The sequence below is a fragment of the Berghia stephanieae genome, chromosome 11, assembly GCF_034508935.2.
Source record: "Berghia stephanieae isolate SIO BIC M18660-M18661 chromosome 11, UCSD_Bste_1.3, whole genome shotgun sequence".
Lineage (NCBI taxonomy): Eukaryota > Metazoa > Mollusca > Gastropoda > Nudibranchia > Aeolidiidae > Berghia > Berghia stephanieae.
In genome coordinates, this window is record NC_088370.1 from 33,150,891 (window position 1) to 33,168,818 (window position 17,928).

At 34.3% G+C, this 17,928-nt stretch overlaps 1 protein-coding gene across 13 annotated transcripts in view; it reads left to right on the forward strand.

Moving 5' to 3' along the window:
- Nucleotides 1-17,928, forward strand: part of LOC144957380 (calmodulin-regulated spectrin-associated protein 1-B-like) — a 59,600-nt gene extending 41,672 nt beyond the window's left edge. For 10 of the 13 annotated variants that reach the window (XM_078888613.1, XM_078888616.1, XM_078888617.1 and 7 more), the window contains 7 exons: nt 2,554-2,759; nt 3,080-3,160; nt 6,513-6,572; nt 10,641-10,817; nt 13,070-13,188; nt 14,581-14,744; nt 16,213-17,928. In XM_078888613.1, coding sequence (XP_078744739.1) covers nt 2,554-2,759; nt 3,080-3,160; nt 6,513-6,572; nt 10,641-10,817; nt 13,070-13,188; nt 14,581-14,744; nt 16,213-16,339 — 934 coding nt within the window. In that variant the 3' untranslated portion in view covers nt 16,340-17,928. The remainder of the gene's footprint in view (nt 1-2,553; nt 2,760-3,079; nt 3,161-6,512; nt 6,573-10,640; nt 10,818-13,069; nt 13,189-14,580; nt 14,745-16,212) is intronic. The other 3 variants (XM_078888620.1, XM_078888627.1, XM_078888621.1) reach the window with 2 other exon arrangements.

Genomic DNA, 17,928 nt, shown 5'->3' on the forward strand with positions numbered 1-17,928 from the left:
ACCCCATACACCGGAGCATACTCAATGTCTCAATCGTTTCTATGTTATATGTTTGTGATGAGAATATTGGCTATTAAGCTTAACTGCTGGTCAAAATTACTTCGCGATGGTGGGAACGAATCGGCGATCTCAAGAAGTGGGTGAGAGAGGGATCTAGAAATGACTTTGGGTTTGAAACGAATATTTTTGTGTTCGTGGATAGCTCACACGGTAGAGCCACGCTCTCACCTGCCAGGCGGAGTTGTCGTACCAATAAGGTCGCAGGTTCAAACCCCACCACCGCCGCGAAAAAATTTTTTATTCTCTATTGTCTTCTGGCACTTTTCTACTCAATCCATATCTTGTTGTTACCAACATAAGTGCCTGCTCCACTCACTTTTCTGAATTAAAAATTCACCCCATACACCGGAGCATACTCAATGTCTCAATCGTTTCTATGTTATATGTTTGTGATGAGAATATTGGCTATTAAGCTTAACTGCTGGTCAAAATTACTTCGCGATGGTGGCGAACGAATCGGCGATCTCAAGAAGTGGGTGAGAGAGGGATCTAGAAATGACTTTGGGTTTGAAACGAATATTTTTGTGTTCGTGGATAGCTCACACGGTAGAGCCACGCTCTCACCTGCCAGGCGGAGTTGTCGTACCAATAAGGTCGCAGGTTCAAACCCCACCACCGCCGCGAAAAATTTTTTTATTCTCTATTGTCTTCTGGCACTTTTCTACTCAATCCATATCTTGTTGTTACCAACATAAGTGCCTGCTCCACTCACTTTTCTGAATTAAAAATTCACCCCATACACCGGAGCATACTCAATGTCTCAATCGTTTCTATGTTATATGTTTGTGATGAGAATATTGGCTATTAAGCTTAACTGCTGGTCAAAATTACTTCGCGATGGTGGCGAACGAATCGGCGATCTCAAGAAGTGGGTGAGAGAGGGATCTAGAAATGACTTTGGGTTTGAAACGAATATTTTTGTGTTCGTGGATAGCTCACACGGTAGAGCCACGCTCTCACCTGCCAGGCGGAGTTGTCGTACCAATAAGGTCGCAGGTTCAAACCCCACCACCGCCGCGAAAAAATTTTTTATTCTCTATTGTCTTCTGGCACTTTTCTACTCAATCCATATCTTGTTGTTACCAACATAAGTGCCTGCTCCACTCACTTTTCTGAATTAAAAATTCACCCCATACACCGGAGCATACTCAATGTCTCAATCGTTTCTATGTTATATGTTTGTGATGAGAATATTGGCTATTAAGCTTAACTGCTGGTCAAATTACTTCGCGATGGTGGCGAACGAATCGGCGATCTCAAGAAGTGGGTGAGAGAGGGATCTAGAAATGACTTTGGGTTTGAAACGAATATTTTTGTGTTCGTGGATAGCTCACACGGTAGAGCCACGCTCTCACCTGCCAGGCGGAGTTGTCGTACCAATAAGGTCGCAGGTTCAAACCCCACCACCGCCGCGAAAAAATTTTTTATTCTCTATTGTCTTCTGGCACTTTTCTACTCAATCCATATCTTGTTGTTACCAACATAAGTGCCTGCTCCACTCACTTTTCTGAATTAAAAATTCACCCCATACACCGGAGCATACTCAATGTCTCAATCGTTTCTATGTTATATGTTTGTGATGAGAATATTGGCTATTAAGCTTAACTGCTGGTCAAAATTACTTCGCGATGGTGGCGAACGAATCGGCGATCTCAAGAAGTGGGTGAGAGAGGGATCTAGAAATGACTTTGGGTTTGAAACGAATATTTTTGTGTTCGTGGATAGCTCACACGGTAGAGCCACGCTCTCACCTGCCAGGCGGAGTTGTCGTACCAATAAGGTCGCAGGTTCAAACCCCACCACCGCCGCGAAAAAATTTTTTATTCTCTATTGTCTTCTGGCACTTTTCTACTCAATCCATATCTTGTTGTTACCAACATAAGTGCCTGCTCCACTCACTTTTCTGAATAGTAGTAGTAGCAGTATTAGCAGCTGCATCAGCAGTAGTAATAGTAGTAGTAGCAGTATTAGCAGCTGCATCAGCAGTAGTAATAATAGTAGTAGCAGTATTAGCAGCAGCATCAGCAGTAGTAATAGTAGTAGTAGCAGTATTAGCAGCAGCATCAGCAGTAGTAATAGTAGTAGTAGAAGTATTCGCAGCAGCATCAGCAGTAGTAATAGTAACAGTAGCAGTATTAGCAGCAGCAGCAGACTTTTCTAATTGTGTTTTTTCTCCTGTTGGAAAATTATCATACCCCCCCCCCAACACACACACACACTCACTTTTCCAAAAACAAAACAAACCAACCCACCCCCCCCCCCCCCCCCCCCAAAAAAATACTTTGGTTTTGGCTGATAGCCAATTCCTTATGGTAAATACCCAATGAAATGCCTTTATATAAATAATTTTCTTTTGCATCGTGATAAAAAAAAAAAAAGAAAGACTCTTTTTGAGTTAAAATATTAATGATTTATTGCCATATTTGTTATACAAATCATGGTTACTATGTCTTCAGATTGCTGTCTTAAAATCATGTGTTTGTATTTACCCAGGTTGAAAGAGGAAGAGGCAGAGAGAAAGAAAGCAGATGAGAAGGCGAGACGGGACCTCATATTCCAGCAATACATGCAGAAGAAGAATGAAGACGACGACCCCCACCCCAGCCCTGCTGTCAAACAACGGCCTGAGAAGAGAAGTAGTAGCAAGCCTCGTCCTAAATCCATGTTTGTCAAATCAAAGCCAATGACCCCTGAACCTGGTAGGGCCTCTCTCTCTCTCTCTCTCTCTCTCTCTCTCTCTCTCTCTCTCTCTCTCTCTCTCTCTCTCTCTCTCTCTCTTTCTCTCTCTCCCTCTCCCTCCCTCTCTCTCTCTCTCTCCTCCCTCCCTTCCCCCCCCTCTCTCTCCCTCCAAGCGTAATCAAAAACACAATTGAAAACAAAAGTTTAAAAGCAAAACAGCACCATCATAATTGTGAAAGATATATTTGGTTGATATGACGTAACATTCAAATTTCTATATAAATCAAAGTAAATTCAATGAAAATTTGTTTTCATTTTTTATCCTAAAAATATTTTCTAGGTGCTCATGGAGGCATAGACTCAACCAACAGCTCTCAGGAAGATTTAGCTGGACGGCGTGGATCTCCCAGCCTTATGTCAGGTAGGGGGAGGGATGACATTCCTTCACAAACATCTTTTTTCATATTCTGTTTGGGTTTTCTTGGCCTCAGCATAAAGAGGTCTTTATTTTGACACAGCATTATTGCTTAAAGAGGTCTACATTTTTGTCACCCCATTACTGCTTAAGCGGTCTTTATTTCATCATCCACCCCATGACTGTTTTCATTTCACATCTTGTCTAGCAAAAGATAAATAAATGTATCGAGCAAATTTAACATTTAAAAATTTTTTTTAAGAAATCACATCAACAAAGGATTTTCCAATTTATGTTTACCCGTGAAAAATTTTTAAATGGAATTTTGTAATTTTGAGATAACACTGTTTAAACATTTGAAAATCTGATTTTCTCTAAAATAAGCAAATCTGATTTTCACGACAACAAGCAAATATGGTTTTCTTTACAAGCAAAAGAGAAGATGGAAGGAAATTGTATGGGGTTGATGATTTTACTATTTCTGCAGAGACACGACTGTGTTTTTTTGACTGTCGTAATTTGTGCCTCACGTTTTTTGTTTTAGTGTAGATTGTTGTTCCTAGTTGATATCATCAGCATGTTGTGTGTGAGCCATCCGTGTTGTCTATTTATCACTTAACCATTGGTTCTTGACTTGTCTGATAATACTTTGATTCCAACCAATTCATGAACAAAAGTTGAAATAAATAATGAAACTTGGGCCATTGACAACACAATGTACTGTGGAAATGTATTGCATTGGGTTAGTCATCATTTGGGATCCTGATACTTTAATTGACAGACATTTAAAAAAAAAAATTCCTTTTTTGTCTTCCTTGTTGAGACTTTGTAATAGATGAGCAGAAAGTTTTTAAATTTTTTTTATTATTATTATATTTTTTTTTCAATACACCAGCGTGCATATGTGGTTAACAATTAACACTTTAAATGATTAATTCTCTGTTTTTGGGGTTCTCTCATTGTTTGGGTTGTTATTGTCTCTGTTCTTTCTGTTGTTGTTGTTGTTGTTGTCTTTTACATCTTTGACTGTTGAATGGTTTTTGGTACCTTTCACGCTTTAATGGTTTATTTGGTGTTGTCATTAGTGATGTTCCCTTTTGTTCGTTTAAAATAGATATAGAGGGAATGCCATTGCCACTCATTTCAGACCTTCATATGAAGAATCAGCCAAGGCTGATTGATATAAACTTTAAAGCTAATTTATTTTTAACAAGAAGATGTCAACGTAATGTACTTGGCTATTGAGACTAAAGAAGCATTGTTTACATGTGACACACATCAAAGGGAGGGAATCGATGACAATGGCATTCCCTTTATAGATACTCGATGCTGCTCAAATTATAGGAGATAATAATGAAATTTACCATTCATGGTTTTAAGAGTCTTTCATCTTGGCATGGTTACCATTTCAAACCTGCTCGTTGTATTTCTACTGAAATCAACCTTAATGTAATTACAAGTATAAGGTAACATTTGGAAGAGACAGAATGAATTGTAAACATTTTGATTACAACAAACATTTCGTCATTCAGCCATATAATGTATTATATTATTGTTTTATTAGTAGTTGCTGAAGATTAGTTGATATATTTAAATTTTTTGCTATTTGTTATTTATTTATTTTTAAAAATCTGAAGCCTTTTAAATGTTACCTTATAAACTTGAACGTTTTAAGATTTGTAATGCCATATAACACTAAAGACTGACTACTCCCAATTGTGCAGCATCGTACGTATCACTAATGACCTAGTATGTTGTCCTCCCGTCTCCTTTTTAGTTTTTCTCAACTGGACTTGAATTGTTGTAGAAGTCTCATGATTAAAAACAATTATGCTAAAACTTTACTTTTGTAGAGGATCATTGAGTCCCCACCCCCTCTCCACCAGTTCAACAAAATTGGGTAGGTTAAAATTATCTTGCCTCCTGTCGTTGACGTGGGAAATAATTTGAGCTAAAATTGTTGCAGACCTTGATGGTGTCATGTTAAAAACTGAAGGGTGAATTGTCAGAAAATGAAAATCATTGTAATCTGACAAATTTCAAGTTTTTTGTTGTCAATGAGGGATTAATGACGACTGTGAAATGAATTTGTGGCTGAGAAACTAGCACTTTCAAAAAACGATATTTCGGATCAAACTGTCATTTTCTCTCTCCCCGAAAGTTGTGCCCAGTTTTGTATTTATGTTGGGATCACAAAGTGGTTGTCTTGTGGAATGTTCTCCTAGATATTGCATGGCTATCAAATCTGACCTGTAATAGTGGAACTACTCAGCGTTTAAAATTTTGGCCAGAAAAAGTTCACTCCATGTATTAATAGATTGAGATTGCCAAAATTTGAAACCCAAGACTTCTATAAAAATAATGGAAAGCTTCATATAGTATGTCTCTGGCTTAAACTTTTTGACAAGTTAAAAGGTATTTTAATCTATCAATACACAAATTAAAAAGTTTTTTGGGCACAATTTTAAAAGGTACGTGTTAGTGTAGGGAACTGTGGTTGTATCCGGATCAATGATATGAGAAATACATTGATATAAAACAATCTTGCCATTGGAGAATAGTTTAACAAAGATAATGCAGGTTAGCTTCCCATTGTGTCGTTGTGTCTTGTATTTGATAGACTTTGACATCAAGCATGTTGTGTTTGTGCCAGTATGAATATGCATGAAAAGCTGCAGAGATTGGTGATGATTGGGCATCATTGCCATCCATGCTATGTTACAGTTTAGGATATCGTTGCATGAAACAGTTTCTCATACAACAGAGAGAAGAATAGTGGGGGAAAAAATGTCAGTGTAACATTTAAAACTGATAGCCTGGTATTTTGAGATCATTAATTGTTTTTTTTTAATTGCGTTTCTCGGTTTGCCTGTTACATGATAATAGATAGAGAATAAAAAAAAACCCAATGACTGTACTGATTGATTGCTACTAGTGTTTGATGATGTCGTGTCCTATCATAACGTGACTGCTCTAAAAACTAATAATAAAATTCTCATGCAACAATGTAATGTTCAATAGATAATGTGTCAGAATATTTCATGTGTGCTTTACTAAGAAGATGAAGATGATACTTATTAACATGAATGTGTGATCCTTCAACTACTTTAACAATGATAACTTGTCCAGTTTTCATGTCCTTGCTTCACTTTCATTTTTAAGATTTTTCAGCCACTTTTGTTTTGTTTTTTTTTTGTTTGTTTTTATTTGTTTTTTTTTTTAATGGATTTGTTTTTATTATTTATTTATTATTTTTTTGGTATTTATTTTCATGTTATAATTTAATTTTGGGGCCCTTTTGATTTCTATTTTGACATCTGACACACCCCCCTCCTTGTCCACATGTCAATTGTTTCAGCATTGAGATCCTCCTACCATTTCCGTCCTCCAGGAGGGAAGATAAGCATGCGAAAAGCAGGTAATGACAAGCACTCACACACACATACATATACACATTCTCTGAAATACACCGATCATCATGTCATTTTACTGATAATAGAAATATGGGTGGGGAGCTGGAAAAAGTGTGCACATCTCTCAGTACAATGAAGACCTCTCCTTGCCGACTACAGGAAAAGCTTCACATTCGTTACTATTCAATGAACATTTTTACTTTTCAGATTTATTTTGTAAATCACAAAATTTTAGAGATATCTTTGTTATAGTCGTAATAACTTGATGCTGTTTTGTAAAGCTTGTTTTTCTGCACAAACTTACGTATAGTATGTTCTTTTTGCTTCTGAGTTAAAGGGTAAAGAAATCAAATTTTGTGTTGAATAGCTATGATAGTTTGGAAAAATCCTGAACATGTTTGGTGAGGAGAGAGTTAAGCATTCCAGTTATATTTTCAATAACATTTTGCATTTAATTTCAACACAGATTGAAACATCTGGAAAAGAAGTCTTCTTCACATCAGCTTTTCTCCTTCCCAAGTTATTTATTTATTTATTTTTTTTAAAATTTATTTATTTATTTTTCCTCCTGTACTCTCTTTAGCACAAATAATGATTTTCTGAAAATCTCAAATAAAAATTATAATTTTAGGAGTCAATTTAGTACAATGATAAACAGTAATCTCAATGTTAGTATCTTGACACATGTGCTCGCTTTTTACAGCTCCCCACATCCAACTGCCGTCTGTTGACTTAACTCATTTTTCTTTTTCATTTTGGCTCAAGATGATTTACTTCATTTATTGATATGATTAAGTAAGATAACCCCCAACTTGTCCAAAAAAAATCAATAATCCTGTCTTCTAAAAATTCCTTTGAATAATTTTTAGCATGTTTGGAAACATCTCAAGTGAAAGTTATCTGGCCAAAATGGAATAAAAATTGTTTTGTCGCTATACGGCGTTAGTATTGTATACTGGTTTCATTTCGGTGAAGGGTTCATTAGTTTACCATAGGAGGGGAATGCCCCTCAATTATTTATTTCAATTCACATATAACAACTAATTAAAAAAACAACAACAAAATCTTGTAGACTTTTCTCATTCTCAACTTTCTAGACAATGAAGCAAAAGGTCATACGGCCATTCTGATACTCAATATTTTCACAGTCTCTTTGCTGCGGAAACTGCTTACTTTTTAAAGTTGTGTTGAAATGGTCATTTGAAGACTGTTTATGATAATATCAAATTGGGTCTTTCTGCCCTTAGTAAATACTGAAGCTTAAACTAACGAAAAGTTGGCAAGATTATTAACACCAATAAACTTTTATGAAATGAAGATAAAAGAAAAAGTCATTCTTGGTTTGTTTTAAAAAAAAATATATATATATGAACAATGACATTTTTTTCAAAAGCTTATACATTTATTATGTGGAGGGCTAATTAAGAAATTTAAAATTTGAATACCCTTAATTTTTAGTCATAATTATAGCAGGAATTTTTCAATTCTTTTTCAATCATTACTAACTTGGATTATTTGAGTTTACACATTTGGAAAAATATTGCGAATAATATACCCATATCTCTAACATTTTTTGGTATTTTGGTTAGCTAGCTAGTAATAAAAATGACAATTACAATAGTGTATTTATTTTTTAGCTAAAAACTGCATTGTCACAAAATAGTAAAATTTCAAAAGAAAATGTCTAAATCACCCTCAATACTCCCAAGCTTTGCCAATTACTGACATACAGACTACCTCAAATGACTCATTGAAGACGCAGAGTTATAGACTGTTGAAATCTCAGTGGCATGGGATTTAGGGCCTTTTAACACAGCTGGGATAATTTTTGTACTTCTTTTAATAGATTAAATTTTTTTTTTTTTTTTTTTTTTCATTTAGACGATGCAGATCTCAGCTTTGCTCTACATTCAGTAAAAAAAAATAATTTTAGTATTAATCTTGGTCATGACTTTCAAGACGTTATTATTTGGGCAGCACTATTTGCACTTTTCGATATCGTCACTGTCCAAATTAAATCCTTCCATAAGAAGGACAATTTACCTGTCTTCATTTTCATTACCTTCTTCTTATTAGGAAAAACAATGAATTATAATATCGACTTTACCATTTTTCCACGACAAAACTTCAACAAGATTATAGGACCCTTTCAAGGACACCACTGTTTACAAATAATTCTTAGAAAGTGGATCGAATTTAGGGGTGTGAAATAACGAAATGAAATTAATAATCATAATAATATGATCTTTATTATCCATAAAGACAATTTGTAGTTTGGCTTACAACATTCGAAAGTACTCACACACTCAGTTAGTGGTACCAACACATACAATTTCAAATTCAAATACGTAACACGTTGAAGGACATATTCATTAAATTATTACATAGAAATGATTGAAAATAGACGAAATAGTTTGATTTATTTCATGGAATATAACAACATTTGAAAAAAAAAAAAAGTCAAATGATATTCGTTTATCTTTCACTGTCTTATCAATAATATAGACTTACGGATAGAAAAATAAATGAAGAGCCTGTCAGATATATATGTCCAACATGTCTACAAGACATATTTGTCTGACACATCGATCATTATTGAGTTAAACAACAGAGTTAATGGTCACAGAATCTCCAACTCATTAAAATCAGATCTATAGGAATGCCAGTCATGTCTGTGCAATGAGGTGCTACTGTATATTGATGTTTAATTAATCTCAAGTTTTATAATTTTGTACAGAGATTTTTAAGTAATGATAGATTTTTAGAAAAAAATTACTAACTTTTAAATTTTCCATTTTTATCATGTGTTTATTTTTTTGTTTTATGGGTTTTTTTGGTGGGGGGTTTTTTGTTTTGTTTTGTTTGTTTGTTTTATTCTGTGGTTTTTTTTTTTTTTTGGTGTTTCACAATTTTTCACAATTTTTCACTCATTCTTCCAATCTATTGAATTTGCTCTCTCGAATTTTATCTGCTTCTATCTATTTCCATTTTCCGTCTTATCTTGTCATTGATTTCACCGTGCTGTATTATTATTATCCCCTAGAATTATCGGCACTATTTAAAGCTTGACAATGTTGCCCACTGTATTCTAACAAAAACTCTTACCATTACCATGCTATGCTAGAGATTTGGACTGTTCAGTAGCTACTAATACTAATAACTGTTTTAATATTTGATATTTAGATACAGATGTGAAGATTAAAAGGGATGCATGGCATTGACCCTTTTGTTATTATTATTATTATTATAATTATTATTATTATTATTATTTATTATTATTATTATTATTATTATTATTTATTATTATTATTATTATTATTATTATTATTATTATTATATTATTATTAATTATATTATTATTTTATATTATTATTATATTATTATTATTATTATTATTATTATTATTATTATATATTATTATTATTATTATTATTATTATTATTATTATTATTATTATATATTTATTATATTATTATTATTATTATATATATTATTATTATTATTATTATTATTATTATTAATTATTATATTATTATATATTATTAATTATATTATATATATATATAATATTACTTATTAATATTATAATCATCATCATCATCATTATCGTCATCATCATCAATAAAAATTACTTGAATTAGAGAACTGTGTCCAGCATTAACAGAAAATGATATTTTAGCTCAAATGCCTTGATCTTTGGGGGCAACATGGCCCAGCGGTACAATCCTTGCTTTGTCGAATGAATACCCACTGTGCTCTGTGACCTTGAGCAAGTCACCTCACCCTAGCTCAGTTTGCAGCACTGCACTACGGCTCACGCCTGGGCATTTCCAGTCTTCCCTTGGATTTACCCTAGAGACAAATTTCCCCTAAGGGATGAATAAAGGGAATTTATTTTTATTGATTTTCTAATAATTTTTCCCCACATTCAACCTTTAAAAAAAAAAATCCTTTGGAATTAAATCTTTTCGGTGCCTCTTTGCAGTTAACTCTAAAACATTACCTCCCCTCTTAATTGTCCTCTTTTTCTCATGAATACATTATTCATTTATTTTGATGTCTTTTGTCAACAGTCTCCTGTAACACTTTGCCACAGAACGGTGGTGATGGTATGACTGGTGGTGCTTCCACCTATCGTCGTCCCCCATCCCCTGATCTTTACCGCTTACGCCAACAACGACAACGAGGCAACAGCCAGGACAGCGGCAGTGAGACGGGATCAGGTTCCAATCCTGGATCAGATTATGCAGGTAGTTATTGGGGGATATGGACATCATGTGATGGTGTTGTTAATGTTGTGCGTGTTGTAGCAATCAGTCTCCAGTGAGGGACTCCAGGGATGCAACGTGGATGCTTGCTACATGGAAGCATGAAAAAGTGGGGGGCTGCCTAAGACTAGCTTGTGTACATGTGGGTGCACAGAGCAGACGATAGAGCACATCTTTAGAGATTGCCAGGATGGGCCCAACTGCACTGACCATAACTTAAGAGTCTGCTCCACAGCTGATGCTGTGGGGTGGGTTCAGTGCTGTAGTGACAAGCTATGATGGTCATGTAATGGGTATTATATGGACTGGGGTCTTTTGATTCTCCATGAGTGATAGTCATCAATTTGCTTACAAACCAGGACGTGGCGTAGAGGATGCCATTTTGCTGTTTACAAACAACATCTACAGGCATCTAGATCATGCTAGGAGCTATTGCAGATTGCTTTTTGCAGATTTTTCTTCAGCGTTCAATACAATGCAACCTCAGTTGGTTGTTCAAAAATTGACTAGTCTGAATTTAAACAAGTATATAATTGCTTGGGTGCTCGAATTTCTTACGGAGAGAGCACAATATGTTCAATTAGGACAAAACAAATCTTCCTGTATAACTACAAATACTGGTGCTCCTCAAGGTTGTGTATTGTCCCCTGTATTATTCACAATATACATGAATGACTGTAGAAGTCAAAACCTGAGTGTACCTTTAATAAAGTTTGCAGATGACACTGCTCTTCAAGGCCTCATAACAAATGGCAACGAAGTGGCTTATAGGCAAGAAATTGATAGATTTGTGTCTTGGTGTGATGCCCACCACCTAAAGCTTAACATAAGCAAGACAAAGGAGCTAGTGATTGACTTTAGGAGAGTGAAGGAACCGATAGAACCGTTAAAATTAAAGGACCAATTCGTCCAGCGAGTTCCTCACTATAAATACCTTGGTGTAACGATTGATGACAGGCTCAAGTGGGATGAACATTTGAAAATAATTAGGCATACGATGTGCAGACGTACCTATTTTTTATCAAAACTCTCTCAGTTTAGAATAGATAAAACCCTCTGCACATTATTTTACAGAGCAGTAATCGAAAGTGTTTTGTCATTTTGTATAACAGCTTGGGGAGGCAATTGCTTAGCAGTGGAAAGGAACAAAATAAATTCAAATATTTAAAAAATCCATTAAACGCTATATAAATGATGTTGACGATGTAGATCTTTTATACGAGAAATTTTGTATAAATAAAATAACTAAAATATTAAATGACCAGTATCATCCACTAAGACCATCAATTATTATGTCAGAAAGAAGTGGTCGCCCTTTCTCTATTTCAACGAAAACAGAGAGACACCGAAAATCTTTTCTGCCGTCCAGTATTAGGTTTTATAACAACAAGCAATAATAATTTTATATAATTATTTCTCATTTTTACTTTTTAAAAATATAAATATTAATTTATTAATTTATTTGTTTTGCAATCTTTTCAATTTTCAATTTATAGTGACAGTTTTAACTATTTTACAGTGTTGAAATTATTCATATTATAAAGCTGCTCCTTTTTTTATATATACATCCTATTTCCATTGTATTTTTATCTTATTGTGTAACTTATAACACGTCTGTACAAAAAATTTCCTTTTTGGGATGCAATAAAGTATTATTATTATTATTATTATTATTATTATTATTATTATTATTATTATTATTATTATTATTATTATTATTATGGTTGTCTGGGAAGAGGTCACATGCAGTTTATCTTTTACTTTCATATCATTTTTTTTCCTCTTAAGCATTTTTTGAGCATTTGTAAATGACAATAAGGCAGAAATATTTTTGAACTAGCCTCATTATTTTTATTTTTCTTGGGTACTTTTAGCAGCATCTGAATATTATTAGATCTATGATTAAAAAAACAAAAACTTTTTCATTTACTGAAAAAATTTAAGTCCTCAACGCTCTTGGAGCTGGAGTCATATCCTGATTTCAGTAGCTTTAATCAGACAGCAATTGCTTGCTACTCTTTGGGTAGGGAGCTATTCAATCACTAAATACTTTCCACCAGATGTAGGAGTCAGAAAAAAAATCTTGACTGTCCGAATGATACCTGTCCCTTTGTTTGTAAGGTTAATGCTTTATTAACTGAGTTAAAAAGATGAAGAAAACAGGAATTGGAATGCCTTTTCAAGGTAGTAAAAGTGATGGAAGCCAATGTATGTTTTGTGTTCTGTGTCCACAGGTCCCAAGCTATTTGTGAAACCCAGTGCCAAATCCAATCGTCACATCATTGTCAATGCCATCTCTCACTGTTGTCTAGCTGGCAGCGTCAATACCGACACCAAGAATAAAGTCTTACAGGTAGAATTTTGTACTGCTATACCCTTAACTTATTGAAAAATTCAATTATACTGTCTTATATTTTAACTCTATGTATAAAACTTTGTGAAAATGGGGGTTTTTAGTCTTGCAATAAATATTCATATATCCGCTCTGTTCATCTTTTTAAAAAAAGATCTGGGTGGGGATCCTGACCCCCCATAGCGGGCAGGGAGGTACACACTGTGTCTTCTATCCCCTTATATCTGTTTTCCAACATGCTTTCTGTCTTTGTCTTGGAATGAAATTTTTTTTTTTTCCTGGCCCGGGTCGGAGTCCTGGCTGGGAGGGAAACAGTCAAATGCATAGTTATTGTTTTGAGAGATGATATTTTTTCCCTTGTAACTCATCTCTCTGTTATATTAGTATATTTGTTATTTTTTAATGTATAATGTAAGCATTTGAGTGTGTTCCTCTTTGTTGGATTTTGTTCTTGTGTCCGGATGAGACTTATAGGTGATCTCAAACTAAGTACATTGGTGATATGCTCTTGGAATCTACATCTGATCCCTATTTGTTCCCAGTTCCCCTATGTCTTACTTTCTCTTGGATGCTTCAATTGTAATTCTAGAACTTTTTACTATCCCATTTTCTTCCTTTTTACTGGCGCTGATATAACCTAAATGTGTTGCAAGCGACGTAAAACCCTTAAAAACAAAACAAAACAAAAAACTGATTGGCCATGAACTTCAATTTTTCCTTTTTCAATTTTGACCTCGTTCCTAATGAAGCTGATTGACATGGATTGGAACTTATTCAAAATTCTAAGAATCCTCTTTTCCTCACTCATAATAAAAACCTGAAGGGCTTCAATGATATACTGTGCCAGACAAAGCAAACGGAAAATTTCAATAACACGAGGAAATAACTAAAACCGAAGAAATCAGCAAAATGCATTGGTATAAAAATTGCATTAGTTGTTGAGTGACCAAAATCAACCCAAAAGACGTTTGATGAGATTTGAATGTTTTTCCTTTTTCCTTTTTTAAAAAAAATTATTCTTTTAAGAAGAAAAAAATAAAAAACAACAAAAATCCCCCAAAAACTAGAGCTTTTATATATCACAATATCCACTAAATGTGCTCAAAGCGCTTTACAAAGGGTCCCTGACCAATAGCAACACGTAACATGGAAAATGAGACATAATGCCTGTTAGGCGATATTACAATTTTTTCCGACAGAGACAACGCTGTTGACGGCCAGGTACTCATTTTACACCTGTGTACAGTGAGAGAATGCGAAAAAAGTCTTTTCCAAGGACTCAACTATGCGGAGTGTCATACCACAAGACCATATAGAAGAAAGATATAATGATTTTCAAAAGTCATATGATCAATGAGTTTAGAATTTTTTTTTTCCTCTCCATGTTGTCAGGAAATGTCCAAATGTGATGCCAACCACTTCCTGATCCTGTTCCGAGATGCTGGCTGCAAGTACCGAGGTCTGTTCATCTTCTTTCCAGAGACAGAGGAAGCCTTCAAAGTCCACGGTATCGGACCCAAACATATCACCAATGACATGTGTGAAAAGTTCTACAAGTAAGTTCTGGCAGGGCAATTGTACGTACGTCTTGTTTATTTTTTTGATTTACAATGATAATGATAATGGAACAGCTAGTTCTATTGAGGTTTGCCTCATCATTAGGAAGTGATCTTTCTAGTTTATAGTACTTGCTTTTGTTTCATTGTTGCTATATGACATTGTTAAAGGCCACAATATGCGGTAGGATAGATAATCATCATCATGATGTGGCTCCAACACCGAACCCACTCCACAGCATCTGTGGAGCAGACTCTTAGGTCATGGTCAGTGCAGCTGTGCCCATCCTGGCATTCTCTAAGGATGTGCTCTATCGTCTGCTCTGAGCATAGATAGTCATAATATGACATGCCTACCTTCTGACATGGAATTCACTAACTGAGGACCATGGTCACATGGGTATCATATTGAAACTTTTTAATGTGTTTTTCAGCTTCAAACTACTCCTCCATTTTTGCTCTTTGTCCTCCATACCTCATGGCCCTTTTCGCCCACTGTGTTGACACATTTTAGAAGCTAAACCTGCCATAGTTTTGGCGCCAAGTCTTTCAGTGATTTGATTGTACGTCAGTATTGAAATAAAGACAAAAGCTGATTAAAACTGTACAGGATTTCCTGCATAATACCATTATAAAGCTAACCAATTTTCTCAAGTCAAGTTTGTACCAGATTATATTCATTTTTTTTTATTTTGAAAGAGAAATTTTGTTGTAGTTTTCATTCGTTTTTAAAAGAAATATCTTTCCGAATAGAAGAAATGGATGAAAAATCTTGTGATTTGAAATTTTATACAGACTCAACCCCAAAGTTTAGATGGGTTTTGACCACAAAAATATGACATTATTTCTACAGTTCAAAATATCTTAAACCTCTTGTGTTTTTATGACATTTGACAACTAGGACTTTATGCTATAGTTTCATTTCAATTGTAAGACTAATCCAAAGGTTTCTTATATATGGACGTATTCATTAAACAACTTTTTGTTGGCGCAATTGAAATTCATAAAACCCCTCTTTAAGTCAAGATATTTGTGGTGCAAAAGTTGTGATAGAGTAATACATTTACATTTAGAGTAATACCTCAAAATCCACTCTGGGTAAAGAATAGCCTTTTCATCCATTACTCCACGCCTTTGGAATGCACTCAGGAAATGGCTGAAGGCTGAATTGTTGCTTAGGGTTATTTTTATGATGTAGTTTAGATTTTGTTTCTGTATGTCTGCTTCTTGTACGTGATTTTTAAAAATTGTAAAGCGCCGTGAAGTATGGTTAATGTGGAAGTTTAGACGCCATATAGATTCATTATTTACTTTACTATTTACTTACATTAATAAGTTAATAAACAGCTTCTTCTTCCCTTTCTATAGTGTAGTAGCTGGACCCTGATGTGTTATCATATTACCTTTCAATAGACAAACAAATGCTCCATCTGTTATAAATAAGTTAATTTATCTCTTTCCCGGACAGGTACAACTCCGGAGGCAAAAGTTTTACTGAGATCGTCTCCACAAAGCATTTGTCAGTGTCTGTGGACGCCGTGGTGTTGCTGGGATCTGTGTGGAAGACTGGGAGAGCTGCTGCTGTCAGGAGATGAAGGAATCAATGGCCAGCCAGATGGAACATCCCATGACGTCTGCAGACACACAGACTGAAGATGCTGTCCTTGGCCAGTTCTGACTGGCATTTCAAATGATTTGGAAATAAAACTTAAGTCTAAAGCGGTCCAAATGATCAAATGGAAGTGGTTTGAAATGCAGAATCACCACCTACAAAGTCTCACCACTCATTACTTTACATACAAACCGTGTTGCTGAATTATCAGGGTACAAAGTACTTTATCGCTTCGTGATTTTGACCACAGACAATCATTGAAAAGAGGGTGTATGGTGAACATAAAACGGAATATGTTCAGGAAATTCGTGACAAATATCTGTAAATGAGTTTTTAAGTATAAAACAGATAAAGTTACATCAGTTGAAGTTTTAATTTGATAATCTTTGTATAATTGTACTTAAAATTGGAAGATCTATCTCAGAGCAATTTTTTAAAAAACATTTAAAACAAAATGATGATCTATTATTATTATTATTTTTTTGGGGTCCTAACCTCTATTCTCTCCTTTTTTTGGTTATACCATAAATTTTGAAAACTTGTAAAGGCAGGAAAACATTTTTCTCCACATATCGATGTCGAGTGACATCCTAATTCATTATATGCAGGATAGGTTTTGACTGTCACCAGACATCAAGCACATGTCTTAGTAAATATATGGATTGTCATTTATTTGTAATTCTGATGTACCTTGGCTGAAATAATTATCTTTTTGACCTTGATGATTTACAATGAGTCTTCAATTGTCAAACCCGAATTCTCATTGAAGTGTTAGTTTTCAGAGTTTTTAATAATAATATCAGATGATATTTGAAGTAAAAACTTTTCTGGATAAAATTAAAAGGAAAAAAAAATTGTTGCCAGGTTATGCAAAATGTGGATGTGCCCATTAGAGCCTTTTTTTTTTAATTTTTAATTTTTTTTTTTACGGGAAAAGGGTGGGGGGGGGGGGGGGTGGTTGTAGAGATACCTTGTAAACACATCATTTGATGGTTGCTGATAATCGTTAAGATAGTTTTAGTCTAGTGACTAGTCAAAGATACTGTTACATCTTTAGAAATGAACTCATGGCCAGTCTCAACTTTTTTACTACAGCATATATTATATGAATATATGATAGTGATCTCAATATGACACGAGCCATATTATGAATTTAATGGGTTTTTTTTTGTTTTTTTTTTTTGTATTCTCATCTCCCTCGCATTAAATAATTTCCAAGTCTGCCAATTATAAAGATCCAATTTAAGAACGATTTTCCAAAACTGTCTTCTCCTTTTACCCCCATGTGAGGTATTGAGGACTATTTCAAGAATTTCTCTTTGGACCTATAAATCTATTGATATTAAACCTCAACTTGATATCAATTTCAGGTGTCCTTGTGCGAATCGATGCTTGAAATAAAGCTTATGTTTCAATTTAACTCTCAAAAAATGATTTAATGAGTTTTTAAAAAACCACACCAACTGTAAGAGGCTACATATTTTGGTATTTCTCATCTGATTTGCCTTTTCTTAATAAAAAAAATGTAAGAGAAAAATTTATATAAATATCTTTAAAATAAAATTTAAAAAA